Here is a 20,387-nt window from a genome sequence, read left to right as displayed (position 1 = left end):
TTTTCAAACAATTTAGATATAAATGTTCTCCCAAGTATCTAATGCAATCCATATAGATCCTAATATTTGAACAAATCTTGTAGCATGATCGTCAAAAGACACCATCATAAAAACAATGAGAACAAGAGGAAGCTTTATTTATTATGTTGCCAATAATATGCTTTGCTCCGTATGCTTGACACATATGTCATTATTGGTACCCACAATAAAAGTCTCTCACCATTTTGGTTGGTTGATGATGTATTCTGTTTTCTTAAATGTGCTTCATGATGCGAAATAAATGATTGGGTCCCTTTGACAAATGTCTTACCATAGCAATATGTTATATTTATAAGTACATTTAATAGTCTAAGTCTGCCAAAGAACATGTTGCCTATGTTCATGATTGTATTGTAATAAATGGACTACTTTGAGTCTACTTTTCAATTTGTCATGGATCGCACTTGTCCAGAGAATATATAATTTGTTACCATTTATAAGAATATACGTAGGGAGACTTATTAAGCAATTGGTTTAAAATTTGTAGCAATTAAATGAAAAGTAAACTGGGAGTCACATTCCCATCAATCTAGGCTTTCATAAGCACCATATTTTGATGCAAATCAAACAGAATGCAAACCAGTACCATACAAATGGCACAAAATCTCCAGATATAAAAGACTTACACAGAGTGATCTAAAGAAATATTTTATTCTTAGAACATTTTAAAGAAATGAACAAAGACACACACACGAGCAAACGTGATACATGAACATAACACATTTCATTTTACAGCGCAGTAAAATAATTAAACTATCAAATATGATGTAGAAGAACAAGATAATAATAATAATAATAATAATAATAATGACCTTATTTAAAGAGGGTAACACAATTAGCTAAAAACTAATCTACCTTGAGGCCCTCATACAAAGGAATTCATTTATTTAAGCTGCATCTCTGAAGCCACTGGATATATTGGGTTTGGAAGAAGGAAATAGAGTGGGCATTTCTAATCTCAGCTGGAATACTATTCCAGAGCAGAGTTCCAGAGTATTGGAAACTTTTTTTAAATAACTCCTTATTTGGTTTGGGAATTTTATACTGTTTGCTTGACATGGATCGCAGGTGGGGAGTATTACCAGGTAGCCTATACTGGAATAGTGATTGTAAATATTCAGGAGCACTATTCTGAGATATCCTGTACATTAATTTGGCTTTTCTCAAACAGATTCGGTCTTTAATAGGTAATATTTTTAACCTACCAGCTAAACTTTCCTTGCTTTCTTTCTGGATTGATATTAGCCCAAATGCTCTTTTTTGAAGATGTGCCAGCTTTGCTATGTTTTTATCATTTGAATTACCCCATACTGTACTACAGTAGTCCAAATAGGGTTGTATGTAACTGTTATAAAATAGTTTCCTGTGCCTTTCAGGGAGAAAATGTCTTATCCTACTGAGAAGCCATAAACTTGAATTGACTTTTTTACTGGTATGTTTGATATGTTCAGTCCATGATAGGTTATTATCTACCAGAACACCAAGTAGCCTATCATGACAGACTATTTGCAGATTTGTATCCTTCCATGTCAGACATAGTTCATCACTATCAAGATTTGTCCTTCTTTGCCGTGTTGAGATAAGTAATATTTTAGTTTTACCAGTATTTACCACCATGCCATTACATGTGCACCAGTTTTCCAGTTTGTTTAGGGCATTCTGTAAAGAAATTTCGAGCTCATGCTTTGTGTTTTGGATGTCTGACAATGTTGTGTCATCTGCATAGAGATCTGTAGATGTTATTGAGTCTCTTAGTAAAAGTGGTAGGTCATTAATAAATAAAATGAATAGTAATGGACCTAGAATTGAGCCTTGTGGTACTCCATATCTAATTGTTTCAGGTTCAGACAGAACATTATTTATGTAAACATGTTGTGTTCTCTCATTTAAGTACGAAGTAAACCATCTAATTGTTCTTTCATCACACTGGTAGATTTTCAGTTTCTTCAAAAGGATTTCATGATCCACCATGTCAAAAGCTTTCCTGAAATCTACAAATACAGTTCCTATTATTCTACCTTGGTCAAGTGCTTGAAGCCATTTATCAGTTAGGGAGATCAACGCAGTCTCACAGGAATGGTTCTGTCTAAAGCCTGATTGATTAGGGTGTAACAGCAAGTGTTTGGCTAAATATGACATGAATGAGTCATGGACATGTTTTTCAATCAATTTTGACAAGTTTGGTAGTATTGAAATTGGTCGGTAGTTATCAGCATCATCCTTAGAACCAGATTTGTGAATAGGAGTTACTTTTGCAGTTTTCCATATTTTGGGGACAGATGAGGTTGCAATACTTAAATTAATTATGAATGTTATGCTATCTACAATAGCAAAGGCAGAAGATTTAATGAGTCGTGGACCAATCTGATCAAGTCCTGTAGCTTTCTTGGTATCAAGTTCACTGAGACATTTTTTAACAAAGTTTTTTGACACTGGTGGGATAGAGAAACATACCTCCTTTGAGATTTTACTGCTGCAGAACTTTTTCAGTTCATTAAAGTTGTTTTCTATCACTGGCTCTTTTAACTTTGTGGTAATGTTGATGAAAAAATCATTGAAAACATGCAATGTCAATTTCATCAGTGACTATGGTGTCATTTACCAGAAGTGAGTGAATTTTATTTGTCTGTTTTTTGTGCGTTCCTCCAGTGAGTTCATTGAAGACTTTCCAAATGGAGTTTGTGTTGCTCTTTTTGTTTTCAAGTAATGATTGATAATAAGTTTTTTTAGCTTTTTTGATCATACTTGTTATTTTATTTCTCCATACTTTATATTGTGCATGGTTTTCCATAGCCTTGAATTTGTCTCGTGTTTTCATAGTATCTAGGATTTCAGTAGTAAGCCAATTAGGTTGAATATCAGTCTTTACTCGATGTACTTTCAGTGGTGCATGCTTAGATACTACATCCATAAACAAGTCAGTCCACACCCTCATGGCTTCATCTATGTCATCCAAATTTTGGATCATACTCCATGGAACTTTATATACGTCATTGAGAAATTGTTCTTCATTAAAAGTTTTGAACGATCTGTAAGTGATCGTTTTATGTGTATTTTTCTTATTTTTCTTGCATTTAACCTTTCTTGTCAAAAAAGTAGGATAGTGGTCACTAAGACCAACATTCGGTACATTAACACAAGCCACATTGTCTGGTAGGTTAGTATAAATGTGATCAATAAGAGTGCTTGATTTTTCTGTTACCCTTGTAGGCTCATTTACCAGCTGGTCTAGGCCTAATGATTCAATAAATTCCATCCAGTTGTTCCTTATTTGAGTATTGAGAAGGTCCTTATTTATATCTCCGAGTATATATGTTTCTTTCTCCTGTGCTAGAACATTTTCTATTTGTTTCAAAAAGTTATCATTCCAAAATGCTTTGGAAGAAGGTGGTCTATAAATGAAACCAGCTAGGAAAGATTTTGCATTATTTTGAAAAATTTCCACCCAGATACTCTCAATTTCATGTGACTCCAAGTCAAGTCACCTTTTTACATTTACATCTTCCCTAATGTATACAACAAGACCCCCCCCCCCCTGCTGTCTCTCTGTCCCTACAAAATGGTTTATTGTAGCCTTGACAGTGAAATAGATCATCATTGTGGTTAGCATTTAATTTGGTTTCAGTGAGTCCTAAAACATGTATATTATTTTCCATGGAAGACAACATTAACTTAATCTGGTCTATCTTTCCCACTATACCTTGTACATTTAAGTGACCTATGTTAAAACCTTTTGTATTTAGTTTCATATCAATTACATGTATGTCATCATGCAATGGGGTACTCACTGAGATTGTCTCCATACTACTTTTATCATTCTGACATCCTATTTCTATATTTAAATGTTCATATATATTAGCATCTTCAAAGTCACATACAAACCCTGAAAATCCATTTACATTTGCATCTACAATAGTGTCCATTGAATAGTTAGAGTCAAGAGTCCCACTGGGTACATTTAGTTTTTTTGTAAATAAAGCGTTGGCATTCTCCTCTTTGCCAGCTTCCTAATATGTATACATTGATGGACAAAGTCTTTGTTTGTGTCCATATTTATGGCACCTAAAACACTCGATCTGTTTGCCATGATGGCATACCTGTGTCATGTGCCCAGTTTCTCCACAGTTGAGACAACACTCTTCATTACAGTGCTTGAAAATAGGGGCATACATGTTAATATTTCTCAGTAGCTGAGAGGTTCCTTTTCTGCTTAGATGAATTTTGTCTCTGTGGTAGAGGCTAAGGTTGACATCCTGATTCTGAATGAAGAAAGATTTGTATTGTGGAATGTACTGTAGGTTGAAATCTTCACATAAGTCAATTATCAGATCATTTATTTCTTTGGCCTTGGTGTCCACACGAGGAGGTAGTCCCGATATCATTAATTTACATGTATTTGGGCTGCAATATCTAGCAGCATACAATAAACTTTCAAAATCTGTTTTGAGTTGATTTAGTGACCTTCCCTCACAGGCATCATTTCCACCTACTAAAATAATAATTTGCTTGTATTTGGTTAGGTCACTGTTCATTATTCTGTCAGTGATGTTGTTGATATTTGCACCTCTTAAAGTCTGTACATCTGTTTTAAAAAGTCTCCTTGGTATTATACTTTTCAAAATTGAGGAGCCAATTATTAGAGTCCTATCTTTTCTGGCTTGTGATGTCCTGTGTTGGACTCTGGATTGTATTTCAGACACATATCTTGGAGGAAAGGGTGCTGAAATTGGTGTTTCAGTTGTGTGAACTACTTGTGTTGATTCTGACACATTTGTCTGAGCACTGGGAAATGCAGTTGTTGGTGAAGGTAACAGACTTGTTTGAACTGCGGGCCATGGATGTACACTTATTGCTGTTGCAGGTGTGTCACATGACTGAGAGGGGGATACTGTTGTCTGCAATGCAGGATTACTTTGGGCATCAGTTTTTATTTGCATGGTCATTTTACATTTTCTTTTGGCTGGTACTGGGATTGTCTGTGTCTGAGCATCTGATACTGTTGATATTTGGGAGTCTGTCTGAATTGCTGTTTCACATGAGGTTACTTGCTCATTAACCTTTCCCTGTGCTGATTTAATAGCATGTAACTGTAGATTTAATTCTTCGATTTGGGTCTCCAATTTCCTAATTGTTTTTTGATGTACACACATGAAGAAATCATTAAGGCTTAAGCCATCACTGCTGTGGTCATGATTTATGGAACGTGTAATTGCCTGACACTCTGGAGGGGTGTTAATTTTATTGCCTGAGTCATTTAGGTCAAAGACTTTAGGAACTGTTTCATGTTTGGTACTACATCTAGTTACTGGTGTAGATGTCAGCATATAAATGCCTTTAGCATGGGTGTTCTCATCCTGTCTACATTTACAGATAATATGATCTAACCATGTGAGACTGTTCAGCCCCTGTATATGTAAGACACATGTTGTTTTATACAGTGTAGCTCCCACACCAAAACTGCCTACCCTTCTGCACATGAGATTCTCACGTGAGATCTAACTCAGGTTAGTCTCATGTGCAATTTAACATGCAAATTAGGTAGAACTCACATGAGCAAATAGATTCTAATAAGAAAATCACATGTGCAGGAATTATTAACAAGAGCATTATCTTGCTCACGTGAGCCACACCTTGCTCACACGAGCCTCACCTTGCTCACATGAGCCACACCTCGCTCACGTGAGCAAGATCTGCTCACGTGAGCCACACATCGCTCATGTGAGCAAGATTTTGCTCATGTGAGCAGCATCTTGCTCACATGAGCAAAAACAACAAAAAACAACTATAGTATTTAGTTTTTATTGAAAACAAGAATTAAACAAAGATCAATATTCAAATCTAGTAATCATAAGCATATAATTTGAGTTCGATTAGTGATCTTTTAATAAGGTAAGACAACTTGAGTATGTATGTATGTATGTATGTATGTATGTACCTGTTATATTAATACATCACATTTATTCTAAACACTTTAAGGTCATATGGAAAGATACTGCTGAAAATTTGCTTCACATGAAGACCATTCTTCACTGTTCCAGAAAATTTGAAGCAAACAAAACGTGTAATTGACATTCCTGCTTCTGAATTCATTATTTGCCAGTCTGCAACAATATTTTCACTTGGAGATTGTTCTCTTTGAATCAATGCACTTCCTGTTGACCACTGAATTTAAGTTAGCAGGCTCAGTTTTGAACTGCTGAAAAATGAAACCTGAAATGGAAATGAAAAAGTTGGTAGAAGTTTTTTTCTTCTGATCACAGCATTTGAGACATTATGTAAGGTTGATTTTTAAAGATTCATTTTACAAGGTAAAGGCAAAATACATAACTGTAGTTTGGATTAGATGGCACTTTATCACACTGTGAAAATAGGAGCCAACTGTTTTCCCAAGGACACACTTATGCAGCCAACCTGTTCTGAAAATTCATCCTTTGGACTATGAGTCAAATAGCTCTACCAACAGAATTACCATAGTTCAGTAGCAAATATATAAACTGCACTGTTGATGAGATACCTGCAAGTCATGTTGCATATTCCAGATTTGACTACTTCTGGATAAAGATGCCAATGTGTACCCGGGTATTCTCCCATAGATAATAAACTGGGTAATAAAACAAACAATTGGGTACCCGTTAAAAAAAAAGTGTTCACAGGGGCTCATATGGTTGCTTACAATTTACTTGTCATGCATGGTCTGTATAATAATACAATCCTTTCTCAAGTGACCTATTTAAGAATCACTGCTGATATTTCAAGCCTGACCATCCTAACTTCATGCCTGTCCATGGTTCATGTGCCATTTTTCTCATGACTTAAAACACTCTTGTTTTCAGATCCTGGTGACATTATCTGGGTCAAATAAAATTAAGCACAATATGAATGTCTGGTTTAACATGGCTACTGTAACATGCACTTCTTATACCACCATGATAGGACAAAAAATGAATGAAATGGACAACTATACAGACTGAAATATAAAGATAAAAAAAGTTTGCTACTTAATAACAGTTTTGAAAAAATCAAATAAAAATTAATGCATCTGTAACTTCTGCATGAATTTTACAACAAACAGTTCCAAGAAAACAGACAGGTTCTTGAATGTGAAACCATTTGCCCTAGATTCATTCTATTATGATACTATACACATAGCAGTCCAGTTTAAATAGAAAATAAATGGCACCAGATATCATTTTTAAAAAAAGAAGAAAAAACAACAACAAAAATAACCCGGGATGTATCAATGCAACTGATGGATGTTATGTAACTGAAAAATGTTAGAGAAAAGAGATTTTGTTAAACTTAAAAGCATGTTGCACTGGACCGTCGTTATGGGATGAACCATGGCAGGTTGAGGATAATACAACAATCAACATTTATGGACTTTATGACGATTCGCGAAAGTTACTGTAGACATGTACACTAGTCGAAATGACTGTTATGCACAAATAATTTATCAATTTCTTTTGTGTCTATTCTCATCCATACTACTAATCCACACGAGTTTAGCTGATTTGTGACAAAAATTATAACTGCATATACATTTTTCATACAGTTTTCTGTAATAATGGCATGTAATTTATACTCGTTGTGCTCAGATTATGATTTTTGCCACTTATATTAGTAATAATTATGCTTACAGCTCTTTTTGGGGTTGGAACATGTAACCTACAACAAAGCAGTTCAGCTTCACATTTAATACAATTTCCTTTTGATTGTATACTCTGGTAACCAATCATTAGGAATGATGGGTACACATTAGAAATTTCCAAAATACTGACATCTCTACTTCTGGAACAGTGCTCTGGAAGATTTCTCCAAAACTTTTAGGATACATTTTTCCAAAATATGTACATTTGCAATATATAAAGAAATTCAAGATCTGGTTTCCAATTTTTATATTTAAAAAAAATATGTATTGGGGGTCAAATTTTAGAGCCTGAAATGCATATGTTATCATGTGTATTACATCAAAAGATTTGAAGCGTCTTATGCATACCCTTTACTGGAGTTGAAATTTCCTCTAGCATGGCAATGCAGTTTTGTCTGACTTCTTCCTGTTGCTGTCAATGTTTTGCACTTCTTTCAAATGATTGCTAACTTTGTTGTGTTCATTAAATTTTGTGACCTTCATGAAATTTAATCTGTAAAAAGATATAAATTAGTATAATTGATCTTTTTTTTTAATCAATGCATAACAGAAAGAATGCACTGAAATGAGAAAACAATTTGGTTGGCAAAAGAGTCCTAGTCTATAAGTGTATATAAGCATTAAGAAAAGCTGTAATCCTTATCCAATTAAATCTATTTTAAATTTACCAATCAAAATATTTGACAGACAGGGCAAATGTCTTTTAGGAATAAAATCGTGAATTAAGCTACTGCATTTGGTTCTCAATCGTGTATGCTTATCTTGATCCACCCAATCAGCAATAAAATAATACGAAGAACATTTATGTTTGTACATATTGTTTCAATCGGTAACGCAAGTGCTCCTCACTGAGGCGCCCGCATTATTATTGGGGGTGGGGGTAAGATCCAGACATGGTTGCACAGTTTGAATTGTGGAAGGCTTAATATTCGATGATAGTGTGGTGTAGATATCATTTTTAGAAACAGGAGGTTGATCTTTAAGTAAAATCTGAAACAAACCCTTGGCTCAATTTTAAACGACCATGCGAATTTATGCTTATGCTTATAATGTCGATGATTCAGGCTATCCACTTTGATCGTTCTATATGCGAAAATTGTAAAAAGAAATGAGAAAAAGTAACTTACCTCTTTCTCGGCAAAGAACCGGTCTTTCATAATCCTTGAATCTTCCCTAACAGCACGTCGACGTCTTCTGTTTCGTACTGGACATTAACATCTTTAGATGTTGGTGTTGGTTTCTATATTTTAATAATGTCCACACTCTTGCTGTCAGAATATTGTTTTAAGAGCAAACATGTTGCTTGAGAATATTAAAACTTTCTTCATAATCAGCGTGGCCCTATGGCCCGCGCGTAAATTTCTGTCTGTTCGGTTTAAAAATGCTCTTCTACATGTACACTGTAGGTCAACATCCAGCATCTGTTGAGTTTATCTGAGGCGCCATAAAGGGTAAATTATTAGTAAACACGTTGTTGTACGCATATGGGCTTGTATCATTGATTACAATATAAAAGTCAGTCATACATTTAGTATAAAAATAATACTTTTATTATTTTATACTACTGTATGACTGACATTTAAATTGTAAGCAAGGATGCGAGCCCTTCTGGTTTTACACTCCTTTGTACACATGTACTCGGGTATTTCTTAATGTTATATTTTATGTATCAAATACATGCTATTTTATTATCTGATGTTTCATAAAAACTGAGCTATACGTGAATTCATATCATTAATAAGTTATTTAATATAGACCAAGTTAATTTTGATGTTTTTACAGTAGCTTGTGCCGAGCCATGCCCCATAGGACACTCTAATGGTTCTAACAAGCCGATTCTTCCACCGTGTACTCTGATAACCTGGGTCACAGAAAAGTTAACGGAAACGTCAGTGATTTGTTTTGTGATTATTTCAATGGGAAATTTCTTTTATAAACTTTGAAATGACACGATCAGAATATTTAAAAGGCTGCAAATAAGCAAAATTTTCCATTGCCAAGAATATACAAGTGTAAAACAGTGCGAAACAGCTACACAACCAAACACGACTGGATTAGGCAGTTTCTTACGGATTTATTAAATTTTATGTACAGTACATGTTTTTTTTTTTTTTTTTTACTGATAATGTACATATGCATAGGAAACGGGGTTGGGGTGAAACCTCCATAATAATTTGTCTGATACGTAACCTGTTCGACTGTTCAGTTGGCGTTTGAATTTTGGCGGACACTAGACAAATGTTTAATGTTACCCCGCGTATTTCTTTGATGCCAGACATTCAACGTCGGTGGACAATATTTTATTAAACACGTTAATATTATTAATCCTTTATGGTTTCTGCGTGGATTAAACATAGGCCGTTTTATAGAATATGGGGAGGGGTGCGTCAAGCGTACGTACGCGGGGGGGGGGGGGTCAAGCTTTGCCAGATTTTTGCGTACGTACTAAATGGATGACCCCTAAGTCGAATTACACAATTCAGTAAGTATAAGATTGTATTAACTTTTTGTGCGAATGCTAGGCATGGAAGAAAACGATATGGTTTATGTAATTCTCCAATTTTTATGGAAAATGACTTGAGAGTTTATTAGGCCAAAAGGACTGTGCATCAATGTTTATTTTTTTCCCAGATATGTGGCTGTGTATTTGTTTTACAGTTTTATAGTGGGGTTTTAGAAGTTTGTGAATAAAGGAGTTGCATCATATGTTTATGGAACATAGGATTCATTTTAGGGCAAAAGTTATATTTCCTTTTTATATTTGTAAACTGTGTATTTTGGGGAGAGAAACATTTCACCTTTTTACGGATTACTTTATTAAACATTAACCACGATCAGTATGCAAGTTATTAACTCTATTCTTTGACAGCTGTTAAAGTTTAATGGGTAGTCTGGTTATACGAGACCTTAATTCTGAACTGTTTCGTTTTATGAACAGTGAAATGAACCTTAATATGTTCAAATACAAGGAGCCTGTTGGGTCAAAATAAGATTAAAACTCACTGTGAGAAAATAAGTTGAAGATGTTTTAAAATTTAAAAAATACAACAAAGCAACATGAACAAGTGCAAAATAGAAATGATGTCTGTTTGACAATAATGGGGATGCTTGACATTCAACATTTACACAAAATATTTAAGTCCAGATTGCTCATGTGATAACTCACGTGAGAAAATCCAACTTTGAATAAATTTGAAATAAGTGTTTAATCAGAATCAAAGTCCAAGTTTCTCACGTGATAACTCACGTGAGAAATTAGAACTCTGCCTTATTTTCAAACATAGTTGTATGTAATGGAAAAGAATATTTTCTAAGTTCTACTTTCTCATGTGAAAATTTAGATTCTCACGTGAGCAAAATCTGCTCACGTGAGAATCAGGTTAGTTTTTCCTTGGCTCACAAGATCTAACAAACTGCACACATAAGCCTGCAAAATCTACCCAATTTGCATACATTTCTAACAAGGTTCTCATGTGCAGCTTATGAGCAGCTCATGTGAACTGGTGAGATTTTTCTGTACGGGAGCTGTCACAGTGTTTTTCTCTTGTGTTCTGTAGATAATACCATTTTGTACACTTGAACTACATGAAGTCATGCAAGGTTCTGAATCCAATATCTGTTTTACAAACTCAAACTTTTGTGGATCTATATTCACAGTGATACTGTATTTATTATGTTTGACCCTCAAGAATTCTGGAGTGTCAGCCATAATGGATAATTCCAGATCATCATCTGCACCATTGTTTTCATTTTTATTCTGAACATGACTTTCCTGCATGGGATTATCTGTGTGGCTCTGATCTTCAGGTATATCAGACATACTAAAGCCAGAAAATGATGCAGAAAAGGCTGAGCTGAGTGTGTTGAGTAAGGAACCTACAAGGCTGGTATTTAAATGTTTCCATGATTCTGATATTTTCAGCTTGTTCATAGCAGTGATAGCAAAAGTATATCAGATCCTTATTTATGACTAGCACATATCCATAAACATTTGAATGAAACTTGCATAATGTGTTTGAGTTGGTATCAACTGAAGTTCAGATATGGTAGGTGTAGATCAATTTCAAGTATATCCACTTTGGTAGCCATCTTGGATAGCCAAAAATCCTTTGTTCTGAACAGGTTTCCAAATTCACTTGAATACATGAACATGTGCACATAAAATTTCACTTACACTAACTTAATATTGTCATAAATCCACAGTATAAATGATGGCTACAGGTATTAGCATATTTAACACCAGTTTTTACACCAAGTTCATGGAGTTAAGTGGAGCTGTGTTAAGACCATATATACATGGCAGCCATCTTGTTTAGCATTTCAAAGATACTAAAATTACTTTCGTTTTAGCATGCCATATTTGTGGACTTTTGAACTATAGACTCATGTCGTATTAACAAAAGAAATACAACATTCTTCATTTCTCTTTTATTATTTTACTGTGAACAGCTACATACCAACATAGTAGCCTGTGCAAAATATTATAACACAATTATGTAACTAATGGATTACTTATGCATTAAAGAAGCATAATTAGCGGAAAAGATGATTAACCGTTATTTGAGTACAAAGTTAATCAAAGCTTGATGCACTAGCTTAACTCTTCAACCTCTAAACTCATTTCATTAAGAAACTTACTTTCTCTCCCAAGCACAAGACAAAATCAAGCAAAAGGCACTTCTGTCAAACAAGATGTGGACAGTGGAAAAGAGTATGATGGACTACATTTTACAGATACTGAGGTGAATCTATACCAACAACTTAATGGTAAACCAATTTCTATTTATTTCATTCCAGAAGTAAATTAACTTTTAATTTATTTTGTGCCAAACTTAATTAAATTTTATTTGATTTGTGCAAATCGTAAATCAGATTGTATTGTTTTGTTGTGGATATGATGTTATATCTATGGAAAAAATTGTTGTTCGCATTAGTGACTTAGCTGTAGTCATCGACATAAAGTATCATCGAAGGGATGAAAAATGAAGGTCTTAATGCCATACGTAGAATCTGCATATAACATAACAACAAAATTGGCAGGACACCAACACCATTATACTCACCTTCAACAAGCCAACAATACATAAAGTAGTCAAGGTTTGTTTTTTACAAGTTACGGTTGAGATATACATTCCCTATCTTCTTCGATGTTTTAAGTGCTAGAAATACAGCCATCATGAAGACCAATGCTCGAAAGTCAAATATGTGGCATATGCCGAGACCCTTCTCATCAGGAACCCTAGTGTAAAGCAACTCCGCATTGTGTCAGCGGTGGAAAGAAGCACCAGTCCGATTCCAGGTATTGTGATACATGAAAGCAAGAGAAGGAAATACAGAGGGTAAAGTACACTTCCAACATCCCCTATCCAGAGACCAGAGAGCTTGCACAAGCTAGAACATCCATTTCAGGCCCAACCTTCTCAGCAGTGGTGAAAAACAATCCAAAACCAACCAACAAAACAATCCAAAACCAACCGAGGATGTGCAAACACAACCAAATCCACCTGCTTCACCATCAAGCTCCAACACGCCACATTATAGAGCTCAAAAGGACACAGTTTCTACTCAAACAACATTCAACAACACATCACCACCAGAATCCCCAAACAGTAAAAAAATGATCTCAAGGAAATAGGCACCAAAAGAGATCTGATGATCCCATAAAGCTATATAATTGGTTTAGCAACATTGAGGACATGGATGCAGAAGAAACTGTTTCATGTACTCAGGGTGGCTCCAAACCTAACATCAAATATTTTGATCCCGTTCTTCTTCTGGATAAATAGGCACATAGATTCCCCACACATAAAGTCAAATGTAATTACATCGTCCTTATTTTAAGTTCATAATGAAGAACACAGTCATACAGTGGAACTTATGAGGACATAAAACCAGCTACAATGATATTCTTCTGCTTTTCAGTGTACATGATCCTGCAGAACTATGCCTTCAGGAAACATTCTTAAAAGACACAGACAACATCACACTTAGAAACTACTCCCTTTTCAGCACTTACTCAAAAAAGGTTGATAGGACATCAGGAGGTGTTTCTGTTGTTGTAGTGTCATCCCTCTAAACACAAATTTTCAAGCCATTTCCGTTAGCGTCACGCTACATCGGGTGATTACCTTTTGTTATATTTATATACCACCAAACACCAACCTACTTCCAAATGAATTAGACAATCGTGTTTAATGACTGCCTGTGCCATTTGTTTTACTTGGGGATTTTAATGCCCATAACATTTTATGGGGATCATATCACATAAGTGACAGAGGCCGAAAAGTAGAAGACATCATTTCTAGACATGATTTGTGTCTATATAACACCAAATCTCTGATATACTTACATCCAGGAACCGGTACTTATACATGTATCAGTTTGATAATGTTTTCTCCTTCACAGCTTTTGGACTATGATCTGAAGGTCGCTGATGACCTTTACAGCAGTGATCACTTTCCATCCTCCCTTGAAAATATTAATGCTACAACTGTTGACTCAATTCCACAATGGAATTTAAAGAAGGCCAACTGGGCTAAGCTTGAAACACTCTATAAAACTAAGTTCAAAAGGGATACCCTTTTTAACATTAATGAACCTATTCAGCATTTGACTACTATTTTAATTGTGATTGCAGAATAATATATTCCCAAGTCCTAACCGAACTGTAAAAGACCCCAAAAACCTTGGTTCATTAAAGAATGTAAAGAGGCCATTAGACAATGCCAAGAAGCACTGAGAAAACTTAATAATCGTACGAAGCCCGAGCATTTAAGTACGTACCATATTCTCCAGGCAAAGCTCACTGCAACCAACATCATGGAAGAAATAGTTTTCTTCTTTAAACTCTCGTTACTCTATAAAGAAGACTTGGGACACGATCCGTAAAATAAATGAGTCATCCTCAATTTCTATAGAACGTTTATTTGCTCCAAACTGGAGTATGGTTGTGTTGTTTATGGTTCAGCCAGAAAGTCATAATTGAAGATGCTTGACCAAATTCATCATCAAGGAATAAGACTCGCTCTGGGAGCATTTAACACATCCCTATGTCAAAGCCTTCTCACTGAAGCGAATGAACCACCTTTACACATCCTTCTAGAAATGCTTTTCGCACAGTATGCTCTCAATTTAAGATGAAACCTTCTGAACCCTGCTTTTTGGCTGAATTTCAACCCAAATACAAAACATTATACCAAAACAAACGAAATGCATACCTTCCTTTGGCATTAGAATATCACCTAACCTTGACAGTAAAAAACTGAACTTTCAAAATTCAGAAAACATGCAGTTTGGAAACACCTCTCTGGCTACATGAGCATCCAAAAGTACTTTTTACATAACGCGATGGAAAAATCTTAGACAAACCCTTCCATCTTCCACAACTTGTATCATGAACTCACCAATTTAAAAACAACACAAGAATTTATGCAGAAGGATCAAAGTATGAAGAAAAGGTTGTTTCAGCCATCGTTAGTGGAAAACACACAACACAAGTTCGCTTACCAATGGTACATCCATTTTTTAAAGCTGAAATCCGAGCAATAGACCTTGCTCTGCAATATACCAAAAGCAAACGTATTTTAAACAGCAACGTCTTCTTCAACTCACTATCAGTACTTCAGGTACTACACAACATAAAGCTGGAAAACCCATTATTAGCCAATATTCTCATCACAAATACTGAGCTGAGTACATCACACAATATAGTATGATGTTGGTTACCCAGACATATTTGTATTAAAGGTAATGAAAAAGCAGATCGCGTTGCTAAAATGGCCACATGCCTAGAACCATCTGATTTTAAAATACCGAATTACTGATTTTAAACCTAGAATCAAAGAGTGTTTACATCAGAGGTGTCAGGTATCATGAAATGATGCAGTAAATACCAAAACTTACTGCAATCAAGCCAACCCTAGGATAATGGACTCTTTCTTACAGACTCATGCGTAGGGAGGAGGTAGTCATTGCAAGAATTAGAATTGGTTATCCTTACATAACTCATTCCCACATGCTAAAAGGCGAAGACCCACCAGAGTGCATTTCTTGCAATGAACCATTCACTCTTAAGCACTTTATGATATAATATTTTGACCTCTAACATACGCACGATCAATGCTACAGTATGCATGACTTGAAGGAACCTTTTGATACAATAAACATCTCTTGTATTTAACATTCTTGAAAGAAGTAAACATTTATTATAAGATATAACTTTTATGATATCACCTTGAGCATTTTTGTGTAATGTATATACCGTTCTTTATATAATACGTTTTCATCTAAATCTTCATTAACATTCCCCATTTACATTCCATGTTGATCGGGAAGCTTTACATTTTACCCTTACCATCTTATCGTTTCACTTTTAACTGTTTGAATTTTTATCGCTGGTCAATAAAAAACCTTTTATCACTTTTAAATAATCCTACATATAACCTTTTCTATGGCGCTAAATAGCCTAACAGTGCTGATGCGCTGTAAAAATAGAACAAATCAATCATTTCTCCAAAGTGATACTTTGCGAACAATGATACTATTGCCCAAAACGTTTAAAGTGTATCTTTAAACATTCTGGAAACTTTAAATTTGAAGATAACCATGAACATCCTTAGAATGTGAGTCCGGCCATGTTAAAAATTATAACTAAACAGGGTAGTCAAAGGGAAAAAAGAGATTAAACAATAGCCAATCATGTGTTGATTATCGGAAAACAGACGCATATTCAGCATTATGCACGTTACTTTAGGATATAATTTGCTACTATAAATACGGAACCCTTCAATTGCGAAATCCATAGATTTTTTGTAAAAAGTAAATTGACCTATATAATTGAATTTAAATGGATACCTTCTTGCCCAGACATGATGATAGTTGTTTAATTTAAGTGCATTGGTTTTGATTATTTAATTTTGCTTTAAAGATATGAAGAAAATGTGATATAAATAGTGAACTGCAAAAGTATAAATGACGTACTTTTATTTTATTTTCTTATCAGGCAGTTTTAAAATGCCCCCAGAAACACAGAAATTCATAATTTAATTCAAATTCTTATGGCATATCAGTTTACTAACTATAATATTACAAATATACCGACTCTTATGACATTTTGATCTTATGTGTATCTTTTTCCCTAGGTGTCGCATCAGAAAACGACAGAAATGCTGATAAAAGGTACACACTGTTCAAACAGAAGGTTGAATGCTACTGACAACCTGTCTTCAATCATACTTTATTCCAAATGGCACATGGTTTCATATTTTACATCCATTAAACTGTCCAAATTAAATCAAGTGAATGAAGTTAAATTCAAAAGTTAATATCTCTAGTTAACAAGTCACTTCATTGTCAGCCAGTCAATACATGTGTCAGCTAAGTTTCATTCAAAGACGACTAGATCCTGGTTACAGAATTTCTTTGTGGAGCAATCAGAGAAGGGGTAATTGAACAAGCATGTCATTGATATATATGGAGGTTATATGACTGATAGTAGCGTCAGCCAAGCAGTGTTTGACAATGGTAACTTAATTCCACTAATAAAATGAATTTCAAAGAAAGCCTTCCCAGTAAGATATGTGTTATTCAGAAAGATACAAACTCTTAAGAAATAATTGTAGTCAGGACGTTTGTAATACAATACCATGAAGCATAGACTTGCAACATTGCTAGCAGTTATGTACCTTGGAAAAATAGATTTATGGCCCCTCTTACGGAATCATATAGCAGAGTTCACAAGTTCACAATTATAATATTTGTTTAATGCATTAACTGTGTTTGACTCTAACACTTTCCTTAAAAGTGTTATCGACAAAACAGTTTGGAAATGATCATATAGACGCACTGTTTGCTCATTACTGTTGAACAAAAGGTATAAAAAAAAACGCAGTCAGTCAATGTTGACAAAGTAATGGAATGGGGGGGTCCTCATGTAGATTGTGTGTAGCAATTACAGAGGACTCTCAGCAGTAAGAAAACTAGTTTCAATAAAAAGACATAACCTAAATGTGAAAATTGAGCTGATGCTTAAAGTGCAAAGTGTGCAGTTAGATCGAAGTTTTTCGTACCGTAACATCCTCAAATCAAAGCTGCAGTGCTAGTTGAGTACTGACACTCTTGAAGACCACATAAGAATTGATATTGTTGGTGGTGTGATAACCAAAGTCAATACCAAGATAATCTTACATTACTATGTACTGTTACTTATTGAAAAGTGAAACAAACCAGTTTTTGAAAAACTCAGTTAAGATGTTTAAATTTCATTTTGCTGCATGTTGCTTTAAGGAATAGTTGTACAAACAGGCCAGATAAGTCATGACTGACAAGATAGAAGTAATCAATTCAGTTACAAAATGTTCAACTACATTATGGTGCAAATAATTAGAATCTAGTAAAAGCAAACATATGCACACTTATTGCTGAATGCTTTTTGAACAATTAGATATGGCACAGCAGCTAATATTCCAATTTCTTATTTAAGGTCCCCAGAGAATGATTCATATGAAAAATTGCATCCCTATGCAAACAGTGACATCCAGATGTATAGCTCACTGAAGAGTCCGAAGACATCCACAGGTATCCTCATCAGAAATTTGTTTCTATTTAGAAATAAAGACTAGTCATCACAAACTCTTATAAAGTTGTATTCTAGAATGCATAGTGTTTGTCTCACATATGACATATTTATCTATCTCGCATATGACATATTTATCTAATCGTTTAAAGGCAGAGTACTCTCTTGTAAATCCATATATTTGTCACTTTTATATAGTTCTGTTTCTAGTTAATTGAGATATTTTTTATTGAAAGTGATCCATTGAATATCATGTTGCGTATACCTACTGAATTAAATAGCAGTATCCACCATTATTAACCATGCTATTTGCTAAATAAGAAAGATTTTTATTCCAAGTACATGCCGAGCAACACTGTTCATAATAGTATGATGAATGGTTGTCTCCAGGTAATCGATTATTAAGTTATAGTAGGCTCATATCATGTCAGAAAATAAACCCCCATACATGCCACTCACCCAACAGTAACCCTAGGTTATTAATACTCAGGGCAAAAATACCAGGACTAAAAATCACAGTTTGTACAAAGTCTTGTTGTATATCCACTTTGGCATAGGTTTGAACTGAAGCCTCAGTTGTATTAGGTGCATTATCAGCATAACGGTTTCTTGGATTCTGGCCAATGATAACTGACATTGAGCTAACTGGTTATAACGTATGCGTTTTTTTCCTGTGTGACAGACATTAACTTCTTGCATGTTTGGAAATGTCAATGCGAACATTCAACTGATCAAACACGTTAGATATTTCAATATCAAACATCTGTGTGCCCATAACCACATTACTGATAAATTGAACATATTATGCATTGTAATATCAAAAGCCATTGATGGTTGTCCACACTTATGTGGTCCACTTATGTGCATATTTTCAAAGTAGTCAAGGATTTGGTATATTTCTTGTTGAATTTAACTTATAACTACTTCATTGCGATCAATGGCTGAAACAGTGTATACCAACGGTGTCCTTCCTAACAGATGTACCTGTAAAGTGATTTCTGTCTGTTTGATAATTCTCTTTGGGATGTTGCTCTTGAATGCTGTGATACATATTAAGAGGCAGATGGACGAGTTTTGGAGAGATGTCATAAATGTTGTTAATCACCACTCTTTCAAAAGTCCTTTTTGATGTTGGGGGTTAAGGGTATGATGGCGTTGCATGAATAAATGCAACATTACATTGTACACCATATTTTTGCTCATGGTATGTCACCAGTGGTTGTGAGAAGTTAATCGTAATCCACATATGTTCCTCAATATTTGTACAGATGTTTTTTATCCTTGTGTTATTGTCAAAACGGAATCAATTGTACGTATTTTGTGTTTATGGGCTCTTGTACAGCCAAGGTTTCAAAGATTCCTTCCTAGGAAAACTTTTTGATCTGGAGTTTTCATCAAAATACATTTTATGGCGTGAAGTTGATCTAGTTGAAGCAGGTGCCATCTTGAAGATCTTGTTATCACTACTCTTCCATGGTGGATGTTCATTTTGGTATAGAGCATTAATTTAAAGACTTTGAATAATGCTTGGCTTGTCTGTATGAGAATGGAAGTGATCCATTTCCTATACGGCTGCTACGGTGGCCAATTTTAAAGTTGTTAGTATATATACATTTTATTTCATTTACAGATTCCCAGAGAGATTATGAAAATACTGTGATAAAAGCATGATACAACTACTGATTATCAACAAAGTTCAGAGCAGGCACATGGAGGAGCTTGTTTCAAAGTTAGACTCTAATCAATACTGGTTCAGTATATATTCCCATCACAATGAAGTGATTAGCATTATGTTTGGTTTTGTTTTCCAAATACCTTCCACAATGATAACCAGTTTCCACATTAAAAATGACTTGGAGCTAATATTCATACCATCTAATCGTTGTTTGACTTATGTTTATATTGTCAGATTCCTTATGAAATTTGACTATTATTTACAGTACTGACCATTACTATTATCTACAGTACTAACCAGTACTATTGTCTACAGTACTAACCAGTACTGTTGTCTACAGTACTAACCAGTACTATTATCTACAGTACTAACCAGTACTATTATCTACAGTACTAACCAGTACTATTATCTACAGTACTAACCAGTACTATTATCTACAGTACGGATGAATC

The 20,387-nt window shown here is 34.7% G+C and overlaps 1 protein-coding gene and 1 long non-coding RNA gene across 3 annotated transcripts in view; one reads left to right on the top strand and one right to left on the bottom strand.

Moving 5' to 3' along the window:
• Positions 1-20,139, top strand: part of LOC149782430 (neural cell adhesion molecule 2-like) — a 189,514-nt gene extending 169,375 nt beyond the window's left edge. Inside the window, exons 14-17 of one of the 2 annotated variants that reach the window (XM_089933829.1) lie at positions 12,339-12,429; positions 16,828-16,864; positions 18,168-18,262; positions 19,891-20,139. In XM_089933829.1, the coding sequence (XP_089789955.1) occupies positions 12,339-12,429; positions 16,828-16,864; positions 18,168-18,241 (202 nt within the window). In that variant the 3' untranslated portion in view covers positions 18,242-18,262; positions 19,891-20,139. Of the gene's footprint in view, positions 1-12,338; positions 12,455-16,827; positions 16,865-18,167; positions 18,263-19,890 lie in introns of both variants that reach the window. The other variant, XM_089933828.1, reaches the window with a different exon arrangement.
• Positions 5,973-8,966, bottom strand: LOC149782431 (uncharacterized). Its single transcript, XR_016414591.1, has 3 exons — positions 8,815-8,966; positions 8,036-8,180; positions 5,973-6,249 (listed from the first exon to the last, which is right to left on the bottom strand). It is a non-coding gene; the product is annotated as an uncharacterized LOC149782431 (long non-coding RNA).
• Positions 20,140-20,387: the final 248 nt, after the last annotated feature.

The sequence above is a fragment of the Sinohyriopsis cumingii genome, chromosome 15, assembly GCF_028554795.1.
Source record: "Sinohyriopsis cumingii isolate HCF-2022 chromosome 15, ASM2855479v2, whole genome shotgun sequence".
Taxonomy (NCBI): Eukaryota; Metazoa; Mollusca; class Bivalvia; order Unionida; family Unionidae; genus Sinohyriopsis; species Sinohyriopsis cumingii.
Note: the sequence above shows the minus strand (reverse complement) of the source record. Positions and strands in the feature narration are given on the sequence as shown.